Source organism: Vitis vinifera, chromosome 16 (genome assembly GCF_030704535.1).
Source record: "Vitis vinifera cultivar Pinot Noir 40024 chromosome 16, ASM3070453v1".
In the NCBI taxonomy this organism is placed as follows: domain Eukaryota; kingdom Viridiplantae; phylum Streptophyta; class Magnoliopsida; order Vitales; family Vitaceae; genus Vitis; species Vitis vinifera.
Window position 1 is genome coordinate 1390253 of NC_081820.1, and position 27742 is coordinate 1417994.

The window sequence follows — 27742 nt, forward strand, 5'->3', positions numbered from 1 at the left end:
AAGGTTATAAAGTTACAAAGATGAGAAGACTCATTGTCTTCCTCAACCTTTCAAGTTTTGTAACATTTCAAAACTTAATAATGTGTTTAATTCACACATTAAAAGTGTAACCCTTCTTACACTTTATTTTCCAAAAGTTATTTTCAAAAGTGTAACTCTTCTTACACTTTATTTTTAACCAACAATATATATATATATATATTTATATAAATATAACAATCCCCCACTTGGTTAAAAATAAACATAAACCCTTATAACCTTAACAGTGAAAATGCATAAAATAAAATATCTTTCGATTTGAATTTTACCTTAGTGTAATTGTCACAAAGCTCCGTTGAAATCCCAGGTTGCTTGTAGCATTGAACCAGTTATTCCTTGTAACGAAACCGGTAACAACACACACACTTTCACTAACCACACGAGTGCCCATTATTTTCTTGCTTAGCACTTTTATGGCCATGTGCTCAATCCATTCATGAACTTTCTTGAAAGAAACTCCAACTCTCATGAGAGGCGGCACCACCCCTAAGTTCACATAGGTGAAATTCTTCCAGCATCCTTGTTACCTTTAAGATGCTTGTCACACATAGACTGAATTTCATTAAAAGCTTTAAGCTTAACCCTCCAACGGTAACAACCAGCATTAATCATCACAGATGGAACTCACATGTTCTAATGCTGCCACAACCCACTTATCAATGACTTGTTTTTACCCATTGAACTTAAGACTAGTCATTTCGTAGTATTAAGTTGGGTTACCATCATTGGTGAGTTTTATTTAAGGAGTTTTAGTCCCATCCCTCTAGATGTTATCCTTACTAAATCTCTTGTAAGAGGTTTAGTAAAAGGATCCGCCAAGTTTCCACTTGACCTCACAAATGAGATTGAGATGATTCCATTTTGAATCAATTGTCTTACATACTCATGTCTAATGCTTATATGTCTAGACTTCCCATTGTACACTCCACTGTACGCACGAGCTAGAGTGGCTTGACTGTCACAATGTATCGACACTGTTGACACATTATTTGCAGTAAAAGGGATGTCCATCATGAGATCCCTAAGCCACTCAGCTTCTTTTCCAGTTGCAGCTAGAGCTATAAACTCTGCCTCCATGGTTGAGTGTGATATACAAGTCTGTTTCTTGGATCCCCAAGAGACAGCCCCACCACCAAGTGTAAACACCCAACCTGTGGTAGATAAATTATCTCCCACACTCGATATCCAGCTTGCATCTGAATACCCTTCAATTATAGCAGGAAACTTTGAATATTGGAGGCTTAGTTCTTTGGTATTCTTTAGGTAACCAAGAACTCTACCAATAGCTTTCCAATGTTCCACGCTTGGATTGCTAGTAAACCTACTTAGTTTACTGACTGCAAATGAAATGTCAGCCCTAGTACACTGAGCAGCATACATAAGACTTCCAATTGCACTTGCATACTCAAGTTGAGCCACCGATCTACCATTATTCTTTTCAAGTTTTATACTTGAATCAAATGGAGTATTAGCATCTTTAATCTTGAGATGACTAAATTTGCTAACTACTTTCTCAATATAGTGGGTTTGGTTCAAAGCATAACCCCCACTATTTCTTTTCACTTTGATACCCAATATAGTATCAACTTCTCTAAGATCTTTCATCTTGAAGGTTGTGGATAGAAACCTTTTCGTTTCTATTATTCCTTTCATGTCATCACTCAAGATTAACATGTCATCCACATATAGACACACTATGACCATATAGTCATCACAAGTCTTAGAATATAAGCACTTGTCCACATTGTTGTGTCTAAATCCATCCGAAAGAATAGCATGATCAAATTTTTCGTGCCATTGTTTGGGAGCTTGTTTTAAACCATATAATGATTTGACAAGCTTACACACTTTGTTTTCATTCCCCAGTAGAACAAAACCTTCCGGTTGTTCCATGTAGACCTCCTCATTGAGATCCCCATTCAAGAATGCCGTTTTGACATCCATTTGATGAACAAATAGATTATGAATTGATGCCAAAGCAAACAATATCCTAATCGATGTTGTTCTAGCCACCGGCACATAGGTATCAAAATAATCAATACCTTCTCTTTGTTTAAACCCCTTAGCTACTAATCTAGCCTTAAAGGTTTGAATCATGCCATCGGTGTGATATTTCCTTCGAAATACCCACTTGCACCCTATTGGTTTAGATCCTGGTGGAAGGTCTACCAATTCCCATGTTTGGTTGGACATAATTGAATCCATTTCATCATTGATAGCCTCTTTCCAAAAAGCAACATCTCTAGAAGCCATAGCTTCTTTGTATGTTTTGGGATCCTCTTCTATTTGAAGTACTATAGGAATTTTTCTTATAATATCTTCTCTATTTCCTTCTACTAAGTAAAAGGAAATTCTTTGAGAGTCAATCTCATCCGATCCCAACACTTTCTCTTTTCTAGCTCTTTGGCTTTTCCGAGGCACAATGGGTTGCTCAACAACCTTTGAAGGTGTCTCCTCTTGAGACTCTCCAACACTAGTAGGTACTTGAGAATTGCTATCACTCAACAAATTCTCAAAGAACTCTACCTCTCTTGATTCAATTATCACATTAGACTCCAAGTCTAATAGCCTATAAGCGTTGCTATTTGAGGCACAGCCTACAAATGCACACTTAATGGCTCTTGGGCCCAATTTTGTTTTATTTGGATCCGTTTTCTTGCAATAAGCAAGACACCCCCACACTTTGAAGTAACCTATATTAGGCTTCCTTCCTTTCCATAACTCATATGGAGATATCTCTTTTTTCTTCATAGGAATTCTATTCAAAATATGGCAAGCAGTCAACAAAGCTTCACCCCATAAATTGAAATTCAATTTCGCATGCAATAACATAACATTCACCATTTCCAAGAATGTTCTATTCTTTCTCTCCGCTATGCCATTATGTTGAGGTGTATAGGGTGCGGTGCACTCGTGTATTATGCCATATTCTTCACAAAAAGAATTGAATTCACTAGAGAAATATTCACTACCTCTATCACTTCTAAGCACCTTAATATTTTTTCTTAGTTGATTTTCAACTTCGGCTTTGTAAACTTTAAAGGCATTGAAAGTTTCACTTTTCTTTTTCAACAAAAACACATAGGTAAATCTAGAACAATCATCTATGAATGTAAGAAAATACCTATTTCCACCTCTTGTTAACATGCCATTAAGTTCACAAAGATCACTATGTACTAAATCAAGCAAATTAGATGATCTCTCAACACTATGAAAAGGCTTTTTAATCATCTTTGATTTAACACATATTTCACATTTTTCAAATTTCTTGGTATCACAAGCAATCAAACCACATTTCACAATCCTTTTAATAGTGCTTAAACCAACATGTGCAAGCCTATTATGCCACAAAAATAAAGAATTTGAATCACACATATAAGCGGAAGTAGACGTCATTTTATTGATATTGTCATTGGTACTAAGTTTGATCATCCCATCACAAGAATACCCCTTTCCCACAAAGTTCCCCGATTTGGTTAAAATTAGCTTACCGGATTCAAACACCGCTTTGATACCCGGTTTGCCAAGCAAATCCCCACTAACCAAATTTTTATTCATATCGGGGACATACAATACATTTTTAAGGGTAACCTTTTTGCCGGAGGTAAAAGCAACTTCAATAGTGCCCTTGCCAAGCACCTTGGATTTTCCTTCATTGCCCATTTGAACCTCTTGATCTCCCTTTGCATCTTCAAAGGTCTTGAAAAGAGATTTGTCATAGGTAACATGAACTGTGGCACAAGTATCATACCACCATCCTTGCACCTTTCCTTGGACAACGCACACATCGCTTAGTGTTGCAATGATCTCCTCATCAATTGCATTCACCACAACCCTTTTTTGGTCCTTTCGGAACCTACACTCCCTAGCATAATGCCCGGGTTTTCCACACACAAAACAAGGACCTTTCTTGCCCTTAAATTGCTCTTGATTTTTCTTGGGGCTCATATAATTTCCGGAATTCTTTTTGTTGTTGTTATTTTTACCTCTAGGATGATTGGCCTTTGAAATCGCATTGGCTTTGTTAGTCCCACCATTGGACTCTTCCACCATTTTGTCTCTTGATCTCGATTCTTCCTCAATGCGAAGATGTTTTTGAATCTCTTCCAAGGAGTAATCTTCACTCTTGTGGAGAATCCTCTTCCGGTAACCTTTCCAACTTGATGGTAATTTAGCCACAATAGCACCAACTTGGAAGGCCTCCGGAAGTTCAATTTTGAGAACTTTCAATTTATTCACAATTACTTGCAACTCATGAATTTGTGGTAAGAGAGGCTTTTCATCAAAAAATTTGAAATCTATGTATTGAGAAATAAGAAACTTTTTGGTACCTTCTTCCTTGGCTTTGTACTTGTTTTCAAGAGCCTCCCAAATCTCCCTCGCGGAATTGGTGTTGGTGTAGAGATCATATAGCCTATCGGATAAGGCATTCAAAATATGACCCCTACATATGAGCTCATCCTCCTCCCTCTTCTTCCTTGCCGCCACCACTTGAGGTGTGTCATTTTCCTTTAGTTCCGGTAATGGTGCCAAGGTAGGATCAAGGATGTAGAAAATCTTGAGTGCTGTGAGGAGGAATCTCACCTTGTCTTGCCACCTAGTGAAGTTGGAACCATCAAAACGATCCAACCTCACAAGGTCTTGGTTCATAATCTTGATAGTCTCTCCCTCCATTGAGAGTAGAGTCTTTGATTGTTGAGAAAATTTGGATATAATGGAGAAAGGAAACACTCTCACACACTCACTTTGATACAATAAAACTCTCTTAGATACAAAATAAGAACAAGAAGAAGAAGAACACAAGAAAGGCTCAAACAAGTTCTTGGAACTTTGTCCAAAGACTCTATTTCCTCCCACCTCTAGAAATCTTTTGGGAACTAAATGGAAATAGTCTTGGGATTGATCAAACCTTTTCACTTTTCTGCATGAGATTTCAAAAAGAAGAAAAGTCATATATATAGCACTCTTAGGGTTGAAAAAAGGTTACAAGGATGAGAAAAAACTCATTGTCTTCCTCAATCTCTTCATCTTTGTAATATTCAAAATTAAATCATATGTTTAATTCACACATTAAACATGATTTAATCTCAAATGTGTAACTCTCTTACACTTAACCTCTTAAGTTTATAAAGTTATAAAGATGAGAAGACTCATTGTCTTCCTCAACCTCTTCATCTTTGTAACATTCAAAATTAAATCATATGTTTAATTCACACATTAAACATGATTTAATCTCAAGTGTGTAACTCTCTTACACTTAACCTCTTAAGGTTATAAAGTTACAAAGATGAGAAGACTCATTGTCTTCCTCAACCTTTCAAGTTTTGTAACATTTCAAAACTTAATAATGTGTTTAATTCACACATTAAAAGTGTAACCCTTCTTACACTTTATTTTCCAAAAATTATTTTCAAAAGTGTAACTCTTCTTACACTTTATTTTTAACCAACAATATATATATATTCATATAAATATAACATTAACAAATATGCTATTGCTGATCCTACGCAAAGGTATCACATCACATGTGGGGACAAGCATGCTTTCCAAATAAATGCATATAACATTGGGCAATTGATGTCTAAAGCGAGTGACTCTCTTTCTCTCTCTCTCTCTAATTTGGTAGTGATTTTGAAACATGAGTACATAACACAATATATATATATCTAAATGTAGTTTTAATTTTCATAAATATTCTTGATAGTTATAACTGTATTTTTATTTTTAAAGGCAAAAAGGAAAAGAACAGTTTTTTTCAATGATTTGGTAGTAATCTTTTACTGATTTTTATGGTCTATGGATTTACTTGTCTTGATAATAGTATGGAGACAACTCATTAGTGGTGTTTGTTTTTTGTCTTGATAACAAGTTCATTTTAGCTATATTCAATGATGTCAACAAGTTATTTTTAGCTGAATAGAAAAAACCAAATATTTTGGTTTTTTCTATTCAGCCAAAAAACAAACATCATCTAAATATTATACTTAAAAGAGATGTCATGATCTTACAACAAATTAATTTGACTCCAAGGTTGAATATGTGATTGCGGGATAATACTTAAAAGAGTTGAATCACTTACTTGGGACAGTTGTTACAACTTCCATAAAACCATTCAAATGGTGGATGTGGGATCCTCCCTAAAAAGTGCCACGTGGCTCCCTCTCCCTTGGACACGCAGACGGCCCCTCTTGCGACGCGTGGCATCGCTCATTCCACCCGGGAGGAAATTCTGTACGGCCAACGTTCCACCATCTCCTGATATTTCACAGCCGGCGCCTACCGTCGGATAGGAGAGAAGTGCGATTCAACTTCCCCGGACAGACATGTCCGGATCCGCTGGCGACGCTCACCTGGAGTACATCCGCGCCCGACGATTCAAATTCCCCAGACAACTTGACTCGTCATACGCTCGCGATTTGCCGGATACATTTCTGCTCGCAGTCAAGAAACAAACTCCGACAACATTGTCGATCAAATCTCCTGAACTATCACTCATCTTTAATGCAAGATACGCTCGACAAGACATTCCCAAATCTTCTCAGATTGTCTGACGCATCCCCGGTACCTAAAATCATAAATTGAGGTGACCATCGCCGCCTGAATACCCTTTTGACAGCCGCCACCTCGCACCAGAAGGGTCATGATTGCTTCGCCACCCTATGAGCCACAATCATGACGATGGGACCAGCTAGCACAGCGAGGCCATGCTCTCTGACTCATATATAAACTCTAAGGAGACTCTCAGAAGGGGTAAGCAATCCTTGAAGAAAATCACGGAACAACACTCCCAAATGAACAATTTGTATTCAAATAGCTTCCAAAAGACTAACTTAATCATCGGAGGGTGTGTCCGGACAACCCATCCAGACATCTTTTTTGCAGGAGGAAGGAAGGATCACTGGAATGCGTTGATCGAGATTCTGTTGCTGGTACTTGCTACTGCAGTGTAGGAATTTTGCTATCAACAGTGGAGTTGTAGTTAAATTAACAAGATTGGAGATGATGATGGGAGGATTTGGTATACACGTCAAATACATGTGGGGCTCATTATACACGCATTAGAGACCTAGAAATGAACCATTATTATGTGTAGAAAGGGGACTAAGTACCCCTCAACATAGCACAAAACATGGGTCTATTATAATATTCATAACCACGGAGAAGATGAAGTTGATGCGATTTAGCGTACAAATCAAAGACTCATCACAATGGGCATCATGTACGCGGGGCCAAATATGTATTCATCATCCCTACAAACCCAATCTAGAAATGAAGCATTATTTTGTGTTAAAAGGGGTCTCAGTACCCTATCAACACGATCACACAAACCACACTTAATTTATTATATTTTGTGATCCATCAGCATCAGGAGACGAAGTGAAATCCATGAAACGGTCACTAGGCTCCTGATCCCTGAGAAGTTCTTCCAAGAAACAGTCACTATCTTGGTCAGCTGGGGTGGCCTCAACAATCTCCACTACTTGATAGGCCTTGGAGGGCTCCAGTGAGGCTGAAACCGGCGCAGGAATGGAACTTGCATTTGGAATACTCGCAGGCCCAAAACCGATCCCATCTGGGTTCCTGGGACAAACTTGTTGGTCCTCCATAGCCTGCTGGTAATGGAAACTGGGTGTTTGAGGAGGAAGAGGAGGAAGAGAAGTGAGAATTAGCTCCTCATCTGTTGGATGAAAGGCATGTCCATGCCGAGGATACCATGTAAAGCTGGCATCTGAGTGCAACTTGAGGACTTCATCCCTGAGATCATTCACAGCACAAGTCAACAAATCAGCAGTTTCAAGAGGCTGGTGCAATGGTGTCAGATTGACAAGGCTCGGAGTCTCCTTTTTCGAAAGCTTCAGACGGTTATTCCAGAAATTCTTGATCCCAGTATCCGTTCTCCCTGGCATGTGCTTTGCAATAGTTGCCCACCTGAAAAGCCAACACAAGTTCGATTAAGTACCCTAAACCCTAAACCCTAATAGCTAGAAAAATGATGAACAAAATGAGGATGACTCTGATTACTTATTGCCATGCTGCTTTTGGAGTTTGATAATGGTGGCTTCTTCCTCTTCAGAGAAGGGCTTTTGGTTGATGCCAAACTTCAGTTTTCTGTTCCACCTTAGCCTACAACTCTTCGGACTCCTTCCAGGCCTGCACTCGTTGGGACATCTGTCCAGCGTCCAGTCTCACCATGTCTCTGCATATATTCAACAAGTCTCCTGTCTTCACCCTGTGACCATGGAACTCTCTCCTGGCCTTTCTGCTTCTGTGCTCTTGCCATCATCGGTTTCCCTGCAAATTAAGATGGAAGAAAACCCCATAAATTTTCCATGAAACGCTGAACATTACAAATAAATCAACAAAGAATCATTGAAATTTGAGACCTTGAAGATATAAGCGGGCACATGACATTGCTATAACACAAACTTGTTCTTTATAGTGGGGGGATTTCTGATGTGGTTCTGCAATACCCGAAAACCACGGGAGATAAACTGGAGGATGGTGGGAGATAAGACTAATCTTTTGTCATCTTAGCCACCGGAAATACTCTACATTTCTTCAAAACTTCACCTTTTACTTTAATTTTCTTGGTCAAGTTCTTCCTTACTACACTTTTAGTCCTATGCTCTCAAAAGTCCTCTTCAAGTGAGTTTTGATCTATTTTTCTAGGTCAAGGTGCATTGCCGAAACATATTTGAAAAAAATAAAATGAAAATAAACAAGTATAAAATTATATTTAATTACCACAATGGAGCATAACTTCAAAAATTAATGTCCAAATAAATATATGTTGGCTACAAATTGTTTAAAATTATTTGCACTAAAATTAAAAATATAAAGTAAACACATATCAAATTAAAGATGAAAAAAAAAACAAAAAAACCATTTTAACTATCAAACAAGATTTTGTTACAAATGTTACGAACCTTTTAAGTGTTGTTATGATGATAATGATTTGCATATGATATTGGATAATATAATTTAAATAAAATAAAAGGCAATAAATAAAAAGGAAAAACTATAGGTAAGCTTCTTATGTTATAATATGACAATAATGAATTAAGCAAACTATATGTAATGTAAAATGCAAAAATAAGTAGAGCCATTATTGAGTATGAAGATGCATATGCAGGTGAGGGAAGATGGTGGAATGGGCAGGAGGGTGAGTAGAATTCTCCAGCCTATAATTAATGATGCTTGCCTTGTGTTTCTACCTGCATTCTTACTTTTAAGGACATAGTCAAAGACTCGAGAGAGAGCACATATAATAATAGGGAGAAGATAAAAGTGACCCGCGTTGAAGATAGGGTTGATCACGAAGAGGAGCGAGCTGGGGCCCTTACCATGCGAATTCCTAGAGGAGAGGGTGGTGACCGCCACTGTTGAGGCGAACCCTACCGATTCCCTTGGCTTGGAGCCCGCGTTATCAATTGTCAAATCAAACAATCTCCCTAATGGAATATTAATATGCATGCATGAGAATGATATTGTCTCTCAGTACTGCAAGATATGTGCAAGGCAAGTGAATAGTCTGCCTCAGAATTGATTACAAAACATTGGTGGGAGATTGGTGTAGGGTAATGTAGTAAGCTTTCTCTCACCCCTTGCTCTCTCATTAGCAAAAGAAGTGGGTGTGGTGTGACAATTAGTCAAGCTCACCCAATTAATTGTGCTCTAATTGTCATGATCTTATAGCAAATTAATCTAACTCCCAAGGTTGAATGATCTGATTGTGGTATACTACTGAAAAGAGTTGAATCATGACTCACTTAATTAGGACAGTTGTTATAAGTTGCATAAAACTATTCAAATGGTATTGGTGTTGACATGCAGTTAAATACACGAGGGGCTGAATCCTCATTATCTCTGTGAAAGCAACCTAGAAATGAACCATTACTTTGTGTAGGAAAAGGACTAATTAAGTACCCCTCAACATAACATTCGTGACCATGGAGAAGATGACAAACCATACACTATAAGAACTATTATTACAAGTCCAAAATGATGATCACATCTCAAATATTTACAACATTCGAAGAGAAAGAAAACGGGAAAGAGGAAGTATAGGGTATGTTTGTTGACTATTTTTAAAATTAGTTTTTTATTTTATCCAAAAAAACATAGAAAACATGTTTAGAAATCAAAAGATGTAAAATAATTTTTTGTTCTTAAATATAAAATAATAAAAGTTTAAAAAATGTTTTAAAAGATAAAAATATAGGTTAAAAATATTTCAAAATTTTGAAAAAACTTCTATTTTACAAAGCATTGAAAATCATTTTCAATTCTATTCTTAAAAATTATTTTTCATAACTGATTTGGAAGTAGCCAGTCCTAAAATGATCTCGTGTGCTCTCAAATGCCTCCGACATTGGGCTCAACCAAACAAGTCCATTGAGAGCCTGAGCCCAAACCCAAATAAAATAAAAATAATGCCCATCTCAATGTCTAAAATTAGTCCCAGTCCAAACCCAAGATAACAAAAGCCATATGAAAATGCAATCATCAAATATCATTTGAGCCCAAAGCCATATGAAAATAATGCATCTATCCCCTCAATTTTATTTAATTTTTTTGGAAAAATGGAATGCTTTTGGAATGGAGGCCAGACACATGAATAATGAAAATGACCAATCGGTGACTGTCAAACTTGACATGCATGTGATGCCACAAAATGGATTCTAGGTCTAATATGCCAAAAAGCATAACATCAAACAATGGTTTACTCAACTTATGCTATGAAATATCTTCTTTGAAATAGTAGAAGTACATCTCATCTATGATACAAATTGATCAACCTATAATCTTCTAGAAATTTAATAAGTGATTATAGTGGATAATAATATCACACATAATACATTTAAAAAAAAAAAGACATTTCATTATTGTTTTAAACTTTTCATAATTTCTAGAACCCAATATACTAATATGCACTTATAAGGAAACAAATATTTTTTAATCATAAAATTTTTAGAATTATAAATATTTTATTTTTTTTAATGATATGATCATACTAAGCTTCAAAATTTCTTATGATATGAATAGTAGATATTAAAACATAAATAATTTATATCAAAGTTATTTGTTTTAATAAATACTCAATATTAAAAAAATGTGCTACTTCAAGATAAACATCTAATTTTATGAGAGTTGTTTTTTTCACAAACAATTTAAATGTAAATTAATTTTTGAAAATAAATTAAATAGTAGATATTGAAATATAAATAATTTACATGCAAGTTGTTTTTTTTAAAAAGGATAACTTTTTTTAGAACATAATTTTTTTTAATATATAAATACTCAATTTTACTAAGGCAATGTTTGGTTCCCAAAAAATATGAGGGAAAATGCAAGGGAAAAAAATAAAGAGGAAAAGTAGAAGGAAAAAAAAGGGGAATGAAAATAAAAAAATAGATTTATTTACTTATTAAAAGTTTTTAGATTTTGTGGAAGTGGAAACTTTAATTCAAACAATGTTAGTTCAAGAACATAAAAATAAAACAATTTATACAAAAATATACGAGGTTTTAATATAATTTGACCAACTATGCCTACATCGATGGATGTGAAAGAATTATTTCATTATATCATAAAAAATATTATAAAGGATAAAAATCAAATATAACTATTACATTTCCGAAACATCTTATATTTCCCTACTCCCCATATCTACACCATGAACCACAAGTCCCCTCCTTATATCTCTCATTTTTCCTCGCATCTTTATGTATTTCACATAGTCTTTGCAAGTCTATCTTCATCTCATAACTTTTTCCTCTAAATGTTTGTGGAGATATTCATAATAATTTTCTTTATATTAATTAAGAATTTGAGACACTTTCTAATAATAATTTCCATTACATCAAATTCCATTAAATTAATATTTCATCTTAGGATACACTTTTTTTTATATCACTTTTGATGATATGTGCATTTTAACTATAAATTCAGGTATTAATGGGTTTACTATTTGAGTTTTAAATTGTTTTTAAACAATTACTAATATTGTTCATAAATCTACCACATTGAGTATTGTTTGATTTGAAGTTTATTTTCCTAATAAAAAAATTAGAAAAATATGATTCTATACAAAAGTGAAACAATAGTCATTATAGATTAATTTTTGGCCATAAATATTTAATATTAATTGAATTATTATTTAAATTTTAAGTTATTTTTAAAAATACTAAACTTGTCAATGAATCTAGCATATTAAACTTTGTTTGATTTGGAGTTTGTTTGTCTAATGAAAAAATTTGTAAAAATATGATATGTAAAGAAATAAAATCTAAATGTATCAAAGTTCAAATTTGAACCGGTGGATGTGAATGTACCTTTAAACGTTTAAAATAATAATAATAAAAAAAAAAAAAAAAACAAAAAAGCTAGGTATAAAAATATAAACAAATATGGTAAGGCTAAAAACAAATGAGACTTGAAAGTTACCCACTAAATGATGATGCTATTTTTATACCATACGGAAAAACATAGCATGTGACATAGTGGGACCGTTTTCTTTCGGTTTAGATTCACCATAACCCAAAAATGGGTATGGCAATGTGCTGTCCTGACATTCCCATCTGCAACCATATTGTACCATCAGTACTTCTAACACCCACTGCATTGACAAAAACTGAAACACCTGATATTGCCGACATCCATCTCCTCAAAAATAGAAACTTTGATATTGTTTGAAAAGTATGTTTAAAGACAATTTTGAAAATACTTCTTGGAAACTGTTTTGTCCTGTAAAACAATTTCGGGGTTTAGGAATATAAAATGTTGTTACCTTTTTTTATTTTTATTTTTTACTTTTTATGTTTTAAAAATAATTTTTATATGTAATATTTTATTTTTAATTATTCTTTTTTATTTATATAATTATTTTTTAAAATAGTCCCTAAAAAATAAATAAAAGTATTTAGGATCTTTTTGGTAATTATTTTTAAAAGTGATTTTAAAAAATAGTTTTTAAAATTTGTTCTCTAATTTTTATATAACAAAAATCTTTTTAAAAATTTAAAATATTTTTAACTTTTTTTTTAAAAAAATTTTAAATACATTTTAAAAATAATTTTTTATATTTTTTGTTTTATTTTTAATCATTTTATACATTTATATAATTATTTTTTAAACCAGTTTAAAAAAAAATTAAAAAATGTTAAAAATTAAAATACCATATTTTCTATTTTTAAAAACAGAAAACGAAAAAATAATAATTATTCAATGTGTTTTTATGTTTTTTTTTAAAACAAATAGTTCGCCATTAAAGTTATTGCTTTTTGGTTTTAAAATGTATTTTCTCATTTATTTATTTATTTATTTTTTTCTGTTTTTAAAAATAGAAAACATAGTAACGGCTACTGAAGAGGCCTAAAGTGTCAAAAAGAAAAAAGTGTGTTAAATATCATTGATCCATGATGAGCCCACTAGAAATGCAAGCTAGAAAAGGCAATAAGGAAACTTTATGTTTTGAGCTGCCGATCCCAAAATACAAGAGATTTTAAACCCCAAATTTTCCAATTTCAAGAAACATATGTTAATGTGAAAAATTATTAGATTTTCATGCACTTTGTGCTGATTGGGATTTTTTTGTACCCAATATGCCTTTACTTATACTCCAAGTTGGTTTCCACACTAAAAGCCAAGAAAAAAAAAATAAACAAACAAACAAAACAAAGAACACTCTCCTGCCTGACATACAAAACAAAAACTCTCAGTCCATTTGCTTCATCTTCCACGGACATTGAACCTTGAAACTAAACCCTAACCTTCTTTGTTTTCCTCTCATTTTGAAAAATCAAAGCACCCTAACCATTTTTATCTTCCTCTCATCTAGGAAAACCGAAACACCCTTGATAAGGATATACAATCAAGTTGAGAAAGTCAAGGGAGAAAATCAAGGGATTTCCACGTTTGAATATCTGTAGTTATACCATTTATTTGTATTATTAGATAGTTACTCAATTTGTTTTGTTTCCTATTTCTTTGTAATCAGTTTCCTATTTTCGTGCTCATGCAATCTGTATATATGCTAACCACATCAATGAGAATTGGCAGGATATAATTCTTCAATTTCTCTCTTCCAAAAATCCTTTATGGTATCAGAGCAAAGGTTTGCTTTTTAATTTTTTTTTCCCAACCACGTTCTTCAATCTTCAGCAAGCCTTTCATCCTCCTCATTCCAATGGCTACTGAGAATACTCAAATCATCATCCCTAATGCCCAGGAACCCACAAAACCACTAACCATGATTACTATCCATAACTCCATTAAACTCACACCCACCAACTATCTTTCTTGGAAAACCCAAATGGAAGCCATTCTCATCGGCTATGATCTACAAAAATTCATTGATGGATCCCACCCTGCTCCTCCAACCACCATCACCACCAATAATGTTGTCTCTACTAACCCTGCATACCAAACATGGCTACGTCAAGACAAACTATTATTTGGCGCCCTTGTCGGCACTCTCTCACCTACTCTAGTTCCTCTCATCACCCAATCAAAAACCTCTTATGAAGCTTGGCAAATATTGGCCAACACCTATGCTCGCCCATCTCGTGGCCATATTAAGCAGCTCAAAGACCATCTTAAAAACATCACCAAAGGTTCTCAGTCCATTACAGACTACATGCAGTCCATTAAAACCCGGGCCGATGAACTTGTTGCTCTTGGTAAGCCTCTTGACCAAGAAGATCTGATTGAAAAAGTACTTGAAGGCCTTGATGAAAATTATCAGTCCATCATTGATGCTGTCAACGGTCGTGATTCCACCATCTTTTTTGATGAACTCTATGAAAAACTCATCAACAAAGAATTGTCTCTCCGCAATAAGATAAGCCCCTCACCCCTACCGGCATCTGCTCATGCCACCAATGTTCGCTCCACTCCATGGACTGTCACCAATCGCACTTCTCGGCTCCCTAGGTCCACATCCACACCCACTCAAGGTATCATAAGAAATTCTCCCACCAACACCCGCGACAACCGTTCTCTTGCTCGTCCATTCCTTGGTCGCTGCCAATGATGCAGTACTCAAGGTCATGTAGTCTCCCGCTGTCCTCTTTTCCGACAACAGTTTCCACAGGTGCAACCACCTCCTCGTCCCGGCAATTCATCACAATTTCGACCACCAGCTCCCTGGCAAGCTCAAGAAAATGTTGCAACCACCATTCCCCCCAACACTAGATGACTACTTGATAGTGGAGCCTCACATCATGTCACCACTGACCTACACAATCTTGCTCTCCACAGTCCTTTTGATGGAACATATGAAATTATGATCGGCGATGGCTCTGGTCTCCCCATATCTCACGCTGGTTCCACCTCTCTTACCACTCCCACTCACTCCTTTACTCTATCTAATGTTTTATGTATTCCCACCATGAAACGTAATCTTATTTCTATTTCTCAATTTTGCAAGTCTAACAATACTTCCATTGAGTTCTTACCCTCTTCTTTTCATGTGAAGGATCTTCACATGGGGGCAATCCTTTTGCAGGGTCGAACTAAGGATGGTGTGTATGAATGGCCACTCTCCACTACCCAGTCACGTCCTTTAATTGCGTTTTCTAGTGTCAAGACCACTTTGTCCGAGTGGCATCATAGGCTAGGTCATCCTTCTTTGTCAATCTTCAAAAATATTATGTCTTCGTTTCATTTAGATGTCTCTCGTCCGTCCAATTTCAATTTTAATTGTAATTCGTGTCAATGCAATAAAAGTCATAAATTACCATTTTCTACTTCTACTCTCTCTACCTCTTCCCCTCTTGAAGTTATATTTACTGATATATGGACATCACCAGTCTACTCTACTGATAACTTTAAATACTATGTCATCTTTGTCGACCATTTTACAAAATATATCTGGCTTTATCCCCTCAAATGCAAATCCGACACGCATGATGTCTTTGTGCGCTTTAAGGCCCTAGTCGAAAAATTCTTTAACCGTCCAATTATAACTCCCTACTCTGACAATGGGGGGGAATATCAAGCTCTCTCCTCATTCTTAACAATCAACGGGGGCCTCACATCTTACTTCTCCACCTCACACTCCTGAACACAATGGGTACTCTGAATGTCGTCATCGTCACATTGTCGAAACGGGTCTTTCTCTACTTACCCATGCATCCATGCCTCTATCATATTGGCCTTTTGCCTTTTCTACTGCCGTCTACCTCATCAATCGTCTTCCTCCACCAACTTTAAACCACCTCTCACCACATTTCAAACTCTTTGCCACATTCCCTAACTATTCCAAACTTCAAAGCTTTGGATGTCTCTGCTATCCTTGGCTTCGCCCATACACATCCCACAAACTCGAGTCTCGTTCCTCCCCTTGCGTCTTTGTCGTGTACTCTCCCACTCAAAGTGCCTATCTATGTCTTGACACATCCACTGCTCGTCTATACACTTCCCGTCATGTCCGCTTTGTTGAGTTAATCTTTCCCTTTGTCACTTCTCATACTTCTCTTCCTCGCGCCACTTCATCCACTATCTCTAAATGGTGCTCTATAACTTTACCAGTCGTGGCCACACCATCCGTGAATGTCGGCTCTGCTCGCCCATCAAGTCTGCTCACTCATACTGCCCCAAGCCAATCCTAAGACCTAAGCCCACATAATACCACCTGTGCCACACCTACACCAGAGCCCGATAGCCATTCCAGTGTGCCCGTACCAGAAACCAAGTGCGACTGTGCCAATAACCCACCCCTCCCACCTACTCAAAATGACCCTAATCAACCACCCGTCCTCTCACCCTCATCTCATGTCATAGTCACTCGCTCCAAACACAACATCCATAAACCAATTCAAAAGCTTAACCTCACAGCCTAACTCCAACAACCTACCCTTGAACCCACCACTGTTACCCAAGCCCTCAAGGACCCTAAGTGGCGACAAGCTATGTCTGCAGAGTTTGATGCTTTACTACGTAATGGGACATGAGACCTAGTGCCATCTCATCCCACTCAAAATTTGGTTGGTTGTAAGTGGATCTTTCGCACTAAATATTTACCTACTGGCTCCATAGACAGGTACAAAGCTCGATTGGTTGCTAAAGGCTTTCACCAACACCCTGGCATTGACTACTCTGAAACCTTCAGTCTAGTCATCAAACCTACCACTGTCCGCCTTGTTCTCAACCTTGCGGTCAGCCAAGGTTGGTCACTAAGACAACTTGATGTCAACAATGCCTTTCTTCAGGGGACTCTCACTGAGGATGTGTTTATGTCTCAACCACCGAGCTTCATTGATCGCGATCATCCTCATCATGTCTGCAAGCTACGCAAGGCTATCTATGGCCTCAAACAAGCCCCACGTGCCTGGTATCATGAGTTGCGCCAATTTCTTCTCCAATTTGGCTTCATCAATTCCATTGCCGATACCTCCTTGTTCATCTTCAATAACCGTGGCACCATTCTTTATCTTTTAGTCTATGTCGACGATATCATTATCACTGGGAATAATGTTGAAGCAGCGCAAACTTTCATTCAACAACTTTCTCAGCGCTTCTCTCTCAAGGACCTTGGCCCCTTGATATACTTCCTTGGAGTGGAAGTTACCTCCCACACCAATGGTCTTTTCCTCAATCAACGCAAATACATTGCCGATCTACTTAACAGAACTCACATGACTGAAGCCAAGTCTGCTCCTACACCACTAGCAACTAGTCCGATTCTCACTTTACAATCAGGAACCCCATTATCTAACCCGACCGAGTATCGAACAGTGGTTGGTAGCCTCCAGTATCTCTCCCTCACTCGGCCGGACATTGCCTATACGGTGAACAAACTCTCTCAATTTATGCATCAACCGACAAGTGACCACTGGAATGCAGTCAAGCGTCTGCTGCGGTATCTCTGTGGCACCTTAGACCACGACATCACACTTCGTCGAACCTCCCCACTAGCACTTCATGCCTTTTCTGACTCTGATTGGGCAGGTAACAAAAATGATTTCACCTCCACCAGTGCATACATAATTTATTTGGGTCACAATCCTATTTCTTGGAGCTCTAAGAAACAGCGAACTGTGGCTCGCTCTTCCACTGAGGCTGAATACCGAACGGTGGCCTCTACTGCTGCGGAAATTCGTTGGATTTGCTCTCTCCTCACCGAACTTGGTGTCACTCTTCCCCAACAACCAGTTATTTATTGTGATAATGTTGGTGCAACACATCTCTGTTCCAATTCAGTCTTTCACTCGCGCATGAAACATGTTGCCCTCGACTATCACTTTATCCAAGAACAAGTTCAAAATGGTTTGCTACGAGTGTCACACATCTCTGCCTCTAATCAACTCGTCGATGCTCTTACCAAACCTCTTGCTCGTCCTCGGTTTGACTCACTCAAGGCCAAGATTGGACTTGCTCCACGGCCATCCATCTTGCGGGGCCATGATAAGGATATACAATCAAGTTGAGAAAGTCAAGGGAGAAAATCAAGGGATTTCCACGTTTGAATATCTGTAGTTATACCATTTATTTGTATTATTAGATAGTTACTCAATTTGTTTTGTTTCCTATTTCTTTGTAATTAGTTTCCTATTTTCGTGCTTATGCAATCTGTATATATGCTAACCACATCAATGAGAATTGGCAGGATATAATTCTTTAATTTCTCTCTTCCAAAAATTCTTTAACCCTAACCTCCTCCTCTCATTCCGAAACCTCTCTGCCTCTTTTTCCTTTGATTCTGAAAACCCCAAAAGCCCTAACTTATCCTCTAAAAACCCGGAACCTAAGGTAAGTGCTCTCTCTCTCTTGGGTTCTTTGTTTCGTTAGAAAATAGTAGTAACAAATTTCTTAAAGGATTTTGTTTTTACTCTTTTGTGGTTTTCTTTTTTTCATTACCGAGGTTGAGATATTTTTCCACTAAAGGATTTGTTTGATCAAGTTTTGATATTTTGTACAGTTTGGAAAAGAGTATGATTTACATTGAATCTAACAGTTGTTTTGGGGGGTTTGGGGTTGGCTGACGGTAATAATGAAATATTTGAATGAAATGTTTTTGGGAGGAATTCTTTTTTAGTTGTTAGACAAAAATAAAATTAATAAACTTAAATTTTTTATTGGAAAATGATTTTAATTTATTATCTAAAAAAGTGCCGCTCAATTCTTTCAATCTTGTTTACAAAAATAATTTTAATTTTGTTTATACATGATAACTTTAGTTTTATTTTTGAAGCTAATGATTTAAAATTTTATAAATAGGCATTCAAGGCCACGTCAAGTTTGGGAATTGGCTTTGATAATGGGTTCTTACTATTTTAAAACATGTTTACATGATTAAAATACTGACTACCGGAGAAAGTTAAAATTAAGGTAAAGCAAAATCAGCTAAAAAAAATCCAATGGATTATGTTTTTAAGTTGTTAACCCAACAGGGATGAACTTTAAAGAGAAATCTTCCCAGACCCACCACAAAGAAACGTGTGACTATGATAATATGTGGTACTGCAATCGCAAGAATAGGACAAAGAAGTGAGGTTGTGTCCTTAGTTATGATTAATTTGGCAATCCCATGAATGGAACAAAGAAATGAGGTCGTGTACTTAGTTATAATTAATTTCGCCATCCAAGCTGTGTCCTTAGTTATGATTAATAGAGCAATAGAAGTGAGGTTGTGTAGTTAGCAATGCTTAATTTCATTGTCCTGCTCAGAAAACACCAAACTTCGCCCTGGTGTCTGCCGGCCATCCGACAGGTATGGTATCCATGAGTAGTTTAGGTTTTATTTTTGTATATTTCCTTCAAAATGGATGGTTAGAAATCCAAACGTGGGAATTGTTTGACACCTTTCTCTCTCCGCAGACCTCCTTTATGGAAAAGAAAAAGACTCTTCAATGGTTCGCAAAGACTAATTGTCTCTTTCCTACTTTTTAAATCTAAGACAATTCTATGCATCACCCTTCCGATAAGTTCATCCGTGAGTACAATAAGTCAACCATCATATTAATGGGTCTAACCCTTCCGATAAGTTCTGCCCAAGCTTCAAATTAAGTAGACCAATTTCTGGTGACTTGTTCAGTTGGCATGAACGCGTTCTCCACTGAGGCTGAGACCGGTCCAGAAATCCAAGGCTCAAAGTAATCCCCGGTGCTACTTTGTGGGTCAGGAATATTCTGATGATCAATACCTCTCCCAATTAGCTTATTCTTCAAATGGTGGTTCCAGCGGTTCTTGAGAGCATTATCGGTTCGCCCTGGAAGATGAGTTGCTATAAATGCCCAGCTGCAACACAACACATGAACCAACTCCTAGCTCAAACTCAAACTGACCACATTGTCATATCATATCATATCATAATGGATCATTCTCATTAATTACCTATTCCCATGACTTGAATGGAGGCGGATGATGGTTTCGTCTTCCTCTTGGGAGAAGTTCCCTCTCTTGACATTAGAATCCAGGTGGTTTTTCCACCTCTCCCTACAACTCTTACCACTCCTGCTCAGCCCTGCCAGCTCTAGTTAAAAAAAAAAAAAGGACATGAAGCTTAGCCATGACATGTATATTAATTCAGTCATAAAATTAAAGTTCAAAAGCATAGAATGAAGGCCATGCCAGAAAGCTGCATCATTGCAATAAAAATAGGAAGCAATGACACTTTGGAAAGACACTTTGATGTTCCAATTAAAATATATTGTTGATTTCAATTTTCAATCATATAAGGTTGATAAAGTTGAAAAGCCCAAAAGTAGACCATATAAAATCACCCAAACATCGGTTTGAATCCCACCTTTTCTTTCACTCTTTTTCTTCCGTTTGTATCCGACATCCTACTCATCCGTCTCATGAATACTTCGCCTTTAATTTCCTCGACATGGACAAAAAGGTTTTGGTCCTCACACAGAGTTTGCTGTCAAACTAAGCTTGAATAATAATAATAATAATAATTATGATGTCAAATATATTTTTTAAAAATAATTACTTTTCAGATAAACTCTCTCACACAAATTCTCACAAAATCAACCATTTTCTCAAAAAGGAAATTAAATTCTCACAAAGTTCTTCTCGGTTTCTTCGACCATCCACCAGGTATGCTATTTATGATGCAAAACATACACTACTTGTCTATCTATTACTTTTTAAATCGAAGAGAAGTCGTATGTTTGATCAGTGAACACTAATAATAGGGAGAAATAAAATCGAAGACTTTTATAACATTAATGGGTTTGATAACCGTCTAATAACCCTTCAACATAATACAAAACACAGCTTTATTATAAGATGGATTCATGAACATGGAAGCCTGTGTGTCTATATATCTATAAGTGGAACTTATGCATAATGACTAGTAGAAAGAGATGACTTCTCCAGTTGGCATGAACTCGCTCTCCAGATGCTGAAAATGGTCCGAAAATCCAAGGCTCAAATTAATCTCCCCCGAAAGAGTGATGGATAGTCTCATCATCACTCTAAAGATATCCCCTGGAAATTCTGGGTATGCTAATTCAAAAGTGGACCAAGGGTTGACGACTTCTTGTGAGGCTGAAACCAGTGTAGGAATCGAGCTTGAGCTTGCTTTTGGATCAATATTGTGGTTGAGATGAAAGAGTTGTGTGGGCTCAAACTCAGAGTAATCTCCCCTGAAAGAGTGATGGATGATCTCATCATCACTCTGAAGATATCCCCTGAAAATTCTGTGTAGGCAAATTCAGAAGTGGACCAAGGACTGGAGATATCTTGTGACGCTGAAACTGGTGTAGGAATCGAGCTTGAGCTTGCGTTTGGATCAATATTGTGGTTGAGATGAAAGAGTTGTGTGGGCTCAAACTCAAAGTAATTTCCCCCGAGAGAGTGATGGATAGTCTCACAATCAATCGGAAGATATCCCCTTGGAAATTTTGAGCAGGCTAATTCAAAACTGGACCAAGGGTTGGCGATTTCTTGTGACGCTGAAACCGGTGTAGGAATTGAGCTTGAGCTTGGGTTTGGATCAATATTGTAGTTGAGATGAAAGAGTTGTGTGGGCTCAGACGCAAAGTAATCTCCCCCAAAAGCGTGATGGATAGTCTCATCATCACTCTGAAGATATCCCCTAGAAATTCTGGGTAGGCTAATTCAGAAGTGGACCAAGGGTTGACGATTTCTTGTGAAGCTGAGACCGGTGAAGGAATGGAGCTTGAGCTTGCGTGTGGATTAATATTGTGGTTGAGATGAAAGAGTTGTGTGGCATGTGGCTGATCCCCAGTGCTACTTTGTGGGTCAGAATATTCTGATGATCAGTACTTCTCCCAATTAGCTTATTCTTCAAATGGTTATTCCAGCGGTTCTTGACAGCATTATCGGTTCGCCCTGGAAGATGAGTTGCTATGAATGCCCAGCTGCAACACAACACATGAACCAAATCCTAGCTCAAACTCAAACTGACCACATTGTCATATCATATCATGTCATAATGGATCATTCTCATTAATTACCTATTCTCATGACTTGAATGGAGGCGGATGATGGTTTCGTCTTCCTCTTGGGAGAAGTTCCCTCTCTTGACATTAGGATCCAGATGGTTTTTCCACCTATCCCTACAACTCTTACCACTCCTGCTCAGCCCTGCCAGCTCTGCGATATCTGGCCAAGGTAGATCCAAATTTCTGCCTTTACATTCAAAGAGCATCCGGTCTTCTTCTTCGGTCCATCGCGGTCTCTGCTCCTCTGGTCTTGCCATCATGGATTTCCCTGCAAAGATGGAAGAAATTAACCCAATAATTTTTTCATGAAATATACTACAATAAAAATAAATACAATGACTGCTTAAAGACCAGGGAAGCGCAGTTGAAAAGCAAGCTGTCAAGAGGAGATTGAGACCTTGAAGAAACAATGTGATTGATATCCAATGCTTGGCTGAGTTTGCTTCATAGTGGTCATGTGCGCAGGGAATTTTATAGATAGAAGAGAGTTGCTTTCATGTGATCAGTTTGAGGAGATAAACCGAAGCCATCTCATCGAGGAGAGATGCCTTTAGCACAGTTTTGAGTTGAAAATTTCTCATTGGAGAACGATGGGATCCACCAAGACAATGGGATCCGCTACGAGCATGGATTTGGGTCAGATTTGAGGAGATAAAACTGACGCCAACTCTACATGGTTTTGAACATGCAGCCACAAACATTTCAAATAAAATCTTTGGTGGACAACAAGAGGGAATTTTAATAGAAGATTTGTTCTGGGGTTAGATTAAAGAGACAAAACTTGCGCCAACGGACATAGTTTAATCAATCTGATTTGTTCTTAGGATTTTTCTCTTACTGATTAGTTATTATAAGTAGCATACTAGATTTGGGCATCACTTAGAATTGTTTCTCATACTAGATTTCCATAAAATATCACTTATTATAAGTTGCATACTAGAGTTGAATTTCCAGTCTACCATCTTTCTCATCCAACAAGCCCTGTTAGAAGAAAATCTTAACGCCCAAATAAATTATAATAGGTGGTATGGAACTGACAAGAGAGGAAAATTTCAAACTTCAAGCAGACTCCTTTTGTCGCTTCTAGAAAAGCTAGCAAGCAAAAAAATGGTTAATTTCCTATCTCCAAACTGATTTACAACTTTCCTTTCACAAGGAGATAAGTTCACATGTAGCAGTTTTCGAAGCTCTTGCGAATGGAGGATATGACAAACCCCATCGAAGGAGACATGCGTGCGTTTAAGTCAATGTTGAGTTTAGAAATCTCTCGTCTTTTTCACTTTCATCATATCTGATTTGAGACCAACCCACCCTTCTTTTTCTCCAGTTTTGTTTGAAACCAAACGGACATGGTTTAGTGTCTTTAGTCATTTCACATAATATTTTGCACTACAAAAAGTTTGGTTCTATTAGGAGATAACCTATCAACCGCTTGGGATTAATTTGATCCGAAATTTGTGGTATCTAATCCAAGACCCGATTTGTATTGTTTTTTTGCTTGATTTTAAAAACTGTTTTTAAGTTAAAAAACAAAAAACAAAAGAACAAGTTTTGGATAAGTTATTTTTAAAAATAATTTTTATATTTTGATTTTGTAAATTCAAGTCTTACTAAAAATAAAAATAATTTCGTAATTGTAAATAAATTTAAAAATAAAACTAAAACATGAAAAGTAATATCATAATAAAATTCCTAACCCCGTTAATGAATCAAATACTTAAGTCTTGTTTAATTTGAAGTTTGTTTTCCTAATGAAAAAAAAAATATCATAAAATATGATTCTATGTAGAAGAAAAACAATATAGTTGTTATGGATCAATTTTTGTCCATAAATTTTTGGTATTGATAGGATCACCATTTGAACTTTTAACTTATTTTTAAAAATTACTAAATTACTAATAAATCCAATACATTAAGCCTTACTTGATTTGAAATTTATTTTCCTAATGAAAAAAATCTGTAAAAATGTGATATATGTAAAAAAGAAGCCAACAAAGTCATTTAAAATAAATTTCCCCCTATGATTTTCTAATTTTATTCAGTTCTATGACTTTCTAATAGTACCAATTAAATTGGTTTTATATATTCAAATTATTTTTTAAAATTAATAAATTATATATATCTAGTCTAATTTAGAATTTATTTTCTTAATAAAAGTTTTAGATGTTGTGTCAATGGAAATTTTAATGCAAACAATGTTAATTCAAGAACATGAAAATAAAACAATCCATACAAAGGTATATGGGGTTTTAACATGGTTTGGTCAACCATGTCTATATCCATGGATGAGAGAGAATTATTCCACTATATTATAGAGAATATTATAGAGGACAAAAATCATATACAACTATTGAATTCTAAAAAAATCTCATGTTTCCTCGCTCCTTATATCTACACCTCAACTATAAGTGCCCTTGCTCCATCGAGTTCTCTCATTCTTCCTCACAAGTCCATCTCCATCTTATAATTTGTTTCCCTCATGACCTAAAATATTTATAAACATATTCATAGTAACTTACCTTATTTAATAAGGAAAAACTAATATTAAAATAATATATCTTAGAAAATATTCTATATATTACTCTTTACAAAAGGAATTTACATTAATTAAGAATTTGAGATACGTTTCAATAATAACTTCCATTTTACATCAAATTCCATTAAGTTAATATTTCATCTATACACTCTTTTTGTATCACTCTCCATGATGCACATATCTTAATTACCATAAATTCTGGTATTAATGGATTTACTATTTGAGTTTCTATTCAATGGGTTTACTAACCTCATTAATAAATTCAACACATTAAATGTTGTTTAATTTAGAGTTTATTTTCCTAACCGAAAAAATAAGAAAAATATGATTTCATGTAGAGGAGAAACAATAGAGCCATTATAGACTAATTTTTGTCCATAATTTTTTTTTTGTTAATTGGATCACTATTTGAGTTTTATGTTATTTTTAAAATTACTAGACTTGTTAATGAATTCAACATATTAAACTTTGTTTCATTTGAAGTTTATTTGCCTAACAAAAAAATTTATAAAAATATGATATATGTAAAGAAGAAACTAACCAAGTCATTAATTTAAAATAAATTTTGGTTTATAACTTTTTAATGTTATTGAATTTCATGACTTTTTAATACTAATTAAATTAATTTATGAGATTCCAATTATTTTTTAAAATTAATAAATTATATGTATTTAGTTTGATTTGGAATTTATTTACTTCATGAAAATTTTAGACAAGTTAAAAGAAATTCACAAAAGCACATGTAAATTAAAGGAAATCATATTTGAAGATTTTCATAATCAGTATTGGATCATGAAAAGAGAAGAAAAATAATATTATATTCAATTTTATTTGGTTTTTATCATATTTTTAATTTTTTATATGTTTTTCTTTTGCATTTAAAAACCGATGAAAATAATTTCTAATTCTTCTTTAAAGATCATTCTCTATTTACTTTTTTTTAGAAACTGAAAATAGAGAATAATGATCAAATAGTATTATGAATTTTTAAAAATGATTTTCTATTTTTAAAAATAAAAAAAAATTGTTTTTTAATCACACAACCACCAGAGAAGCTCTAATAGAATAAAGGTTTTTACTAAATTAAAAGAATTATAAAAAAAAAAACAACATATAATGTCTCTAAGTATGGTCCACACTGGATAGTAAATGTGTTTGGTAATTAGGAGGAAAAATGGTGTGGATGAAGGTGATGATGGTCAAATGATGAGGTAGTAAAAAGTCATAGATAACAATTGAAAAGCATTGATTTTAAATAAAAAATAAAAATAACCAAAATTAGAATAAAATCTATTAATGAGAAAAATCTTGGTGAGGGTGATCTTATAGTAAATCTAACTCCAAGGCTTAATTATGTGATCACTCAAAAATATAAAATATTTTGAAATGTGGTAAATACTACTTTAACAATTTTGGTTATACGAGTCTTTTGGAATTTATGAATAATTAAAAATATTTTTCATTTGCATTTTGAATTAGTATAGTGAAGTAATGTCTCGCACATTTCTATTTTCCATTAAAAAGAAAAAAACTAACCAATGATGGATGAAGTTTCATTAGTTTATTTGAATTTGATTTATTAAAAATTTTCAAAATCTTAATTTTCAATTTTTAGAAAAGTAGTACTTTTAAGCCATTTAGATTCTTGTTTTTTCATAATAATAAAAAGGATAGTTGAATCATTTAAAATTGTTTCTCCACACCTATGCACTAGGGTGTGATTTATGTGGGTTGGCCCAATCCAATTTAAACCCAATCTAACATTAAGGCATGTTTAGGCAATTATTTTCGGGTTGGACTTGAGCTAAGAATTTTCAATCTGAATTAACTTTGGATTAGACACAAGTCGAGATTTGAACAATTCAAGCATAACCCGAAGCAATATATATCCTTATAATAATTATATATAAGTTGTTATAAGTTGCGTAATATAATTTGTTTTTATAAGAATCAATATTTTCTTGGCTTCCATATTATTATTATTATTATTATTATTATTATTGAGTTATAAACTCCTCATAATATAATTAAAACTATAAATAAATTAAAAAAACTAATAATGTAAGAATGGTAGATTTATTTGTTATTTTCAATTCCTTCAAATGGATGGTCACGGGTATAAGATGAATAATTTCATCGGTGAGTGCAATAAGGCAACCATTATATTATGCAGAAATTAATGGGTCTAACCCTTTAACACAATTCGAAGCCCAGGTTTACTATAAGATGGATTCATGACCATGGAGCAAACTCAATACTAATTCTTCAAATGCTTTTCCCACCTTTCCCTACATCTCTTACGACTCCTCTCTAGCTCTGTCAGCATTGCGATTTCTGGCCAAGATAGATGGCGATTTTTGCTTTTACATTCAAAGAGCTTCTGGTCTTCTTCTTTGGTCCATGGCCGTGTCTCCAACCCACTCGTCTGCTGTGGTGTTTCCATTACGGATTTCCCTGCAGAGATGGAAGAAATTAACCCAATAAAGCTGCTTCCATGAAATATACTACATGAAAACAAATAAATAAATACAATGACTGCGAAAAAAACCAGGGAAGCTCTCCCCATTGCATAGAAAGCTGTGAAGAGAAGATTGAGACCTTGAAGAAATAATGTGATTGATATCCAACGCTTGGCTGAGCTTGCTTCATAGTGGTTAATTTTGGGAGGGAAATTTATACAAGAGAGTTGCCTTCAGTAGATGATCCGTTTGAGGAGATAAACGGAAGCTATCAAATAACCCCCTTA

General features: G+C 35.4%; 2 protein-coding genes across 2 annotated transcripts; both read right to left on the minus strand.

The window, feature by feature from the left end:
• Positions 1 to 7373: 7373 nt before the first annotated feature.
• Positions 7374 to 12698, minus strand: LOC104881997 (transcription factor MYB41-like). The gene is made up of 4 exons (XM_010663874.1): positions 12574 to 12698; positions 8269 to 8331; positions 8062 to 8208; positions 7374 to 7968 (listed from the first exon to the last, which is right to left on the minus strand). The coding sequence occupies exons 1-4, from the start codon at positions 12696 to 12698 to the stop codon at positions 7374 to 7376; spliced, it is 930 nt and encodes a 309-aa protein (XP_010662176.1).
• A 7347-nt stretch (positions 12699 to 20045) lies between these two features.
• LOC104881998 (trichome differentiation protein GL1) lies at positions 20046 to 27439 on the minus strand. The gene is made up of 5 exons (XM_010663875.1): positions 27298 to 27439; positions 22473 to 22728; positions 22282 to 22376; positions 20377 to 20515; positions 20046 to 20280 (listed from the first exon to the last, which is right to left on the minus strand). Exons 1-5 carry the CDS (start codon positions 27437 to 27439, stop codon positions 20046 to 20048), a joined length of 867 nt encoding a protein of 288 aa, XP_010662177.1.
• Between the last annotated feature and the right edge of the window lie 303 nt (positions 27440 to 27742).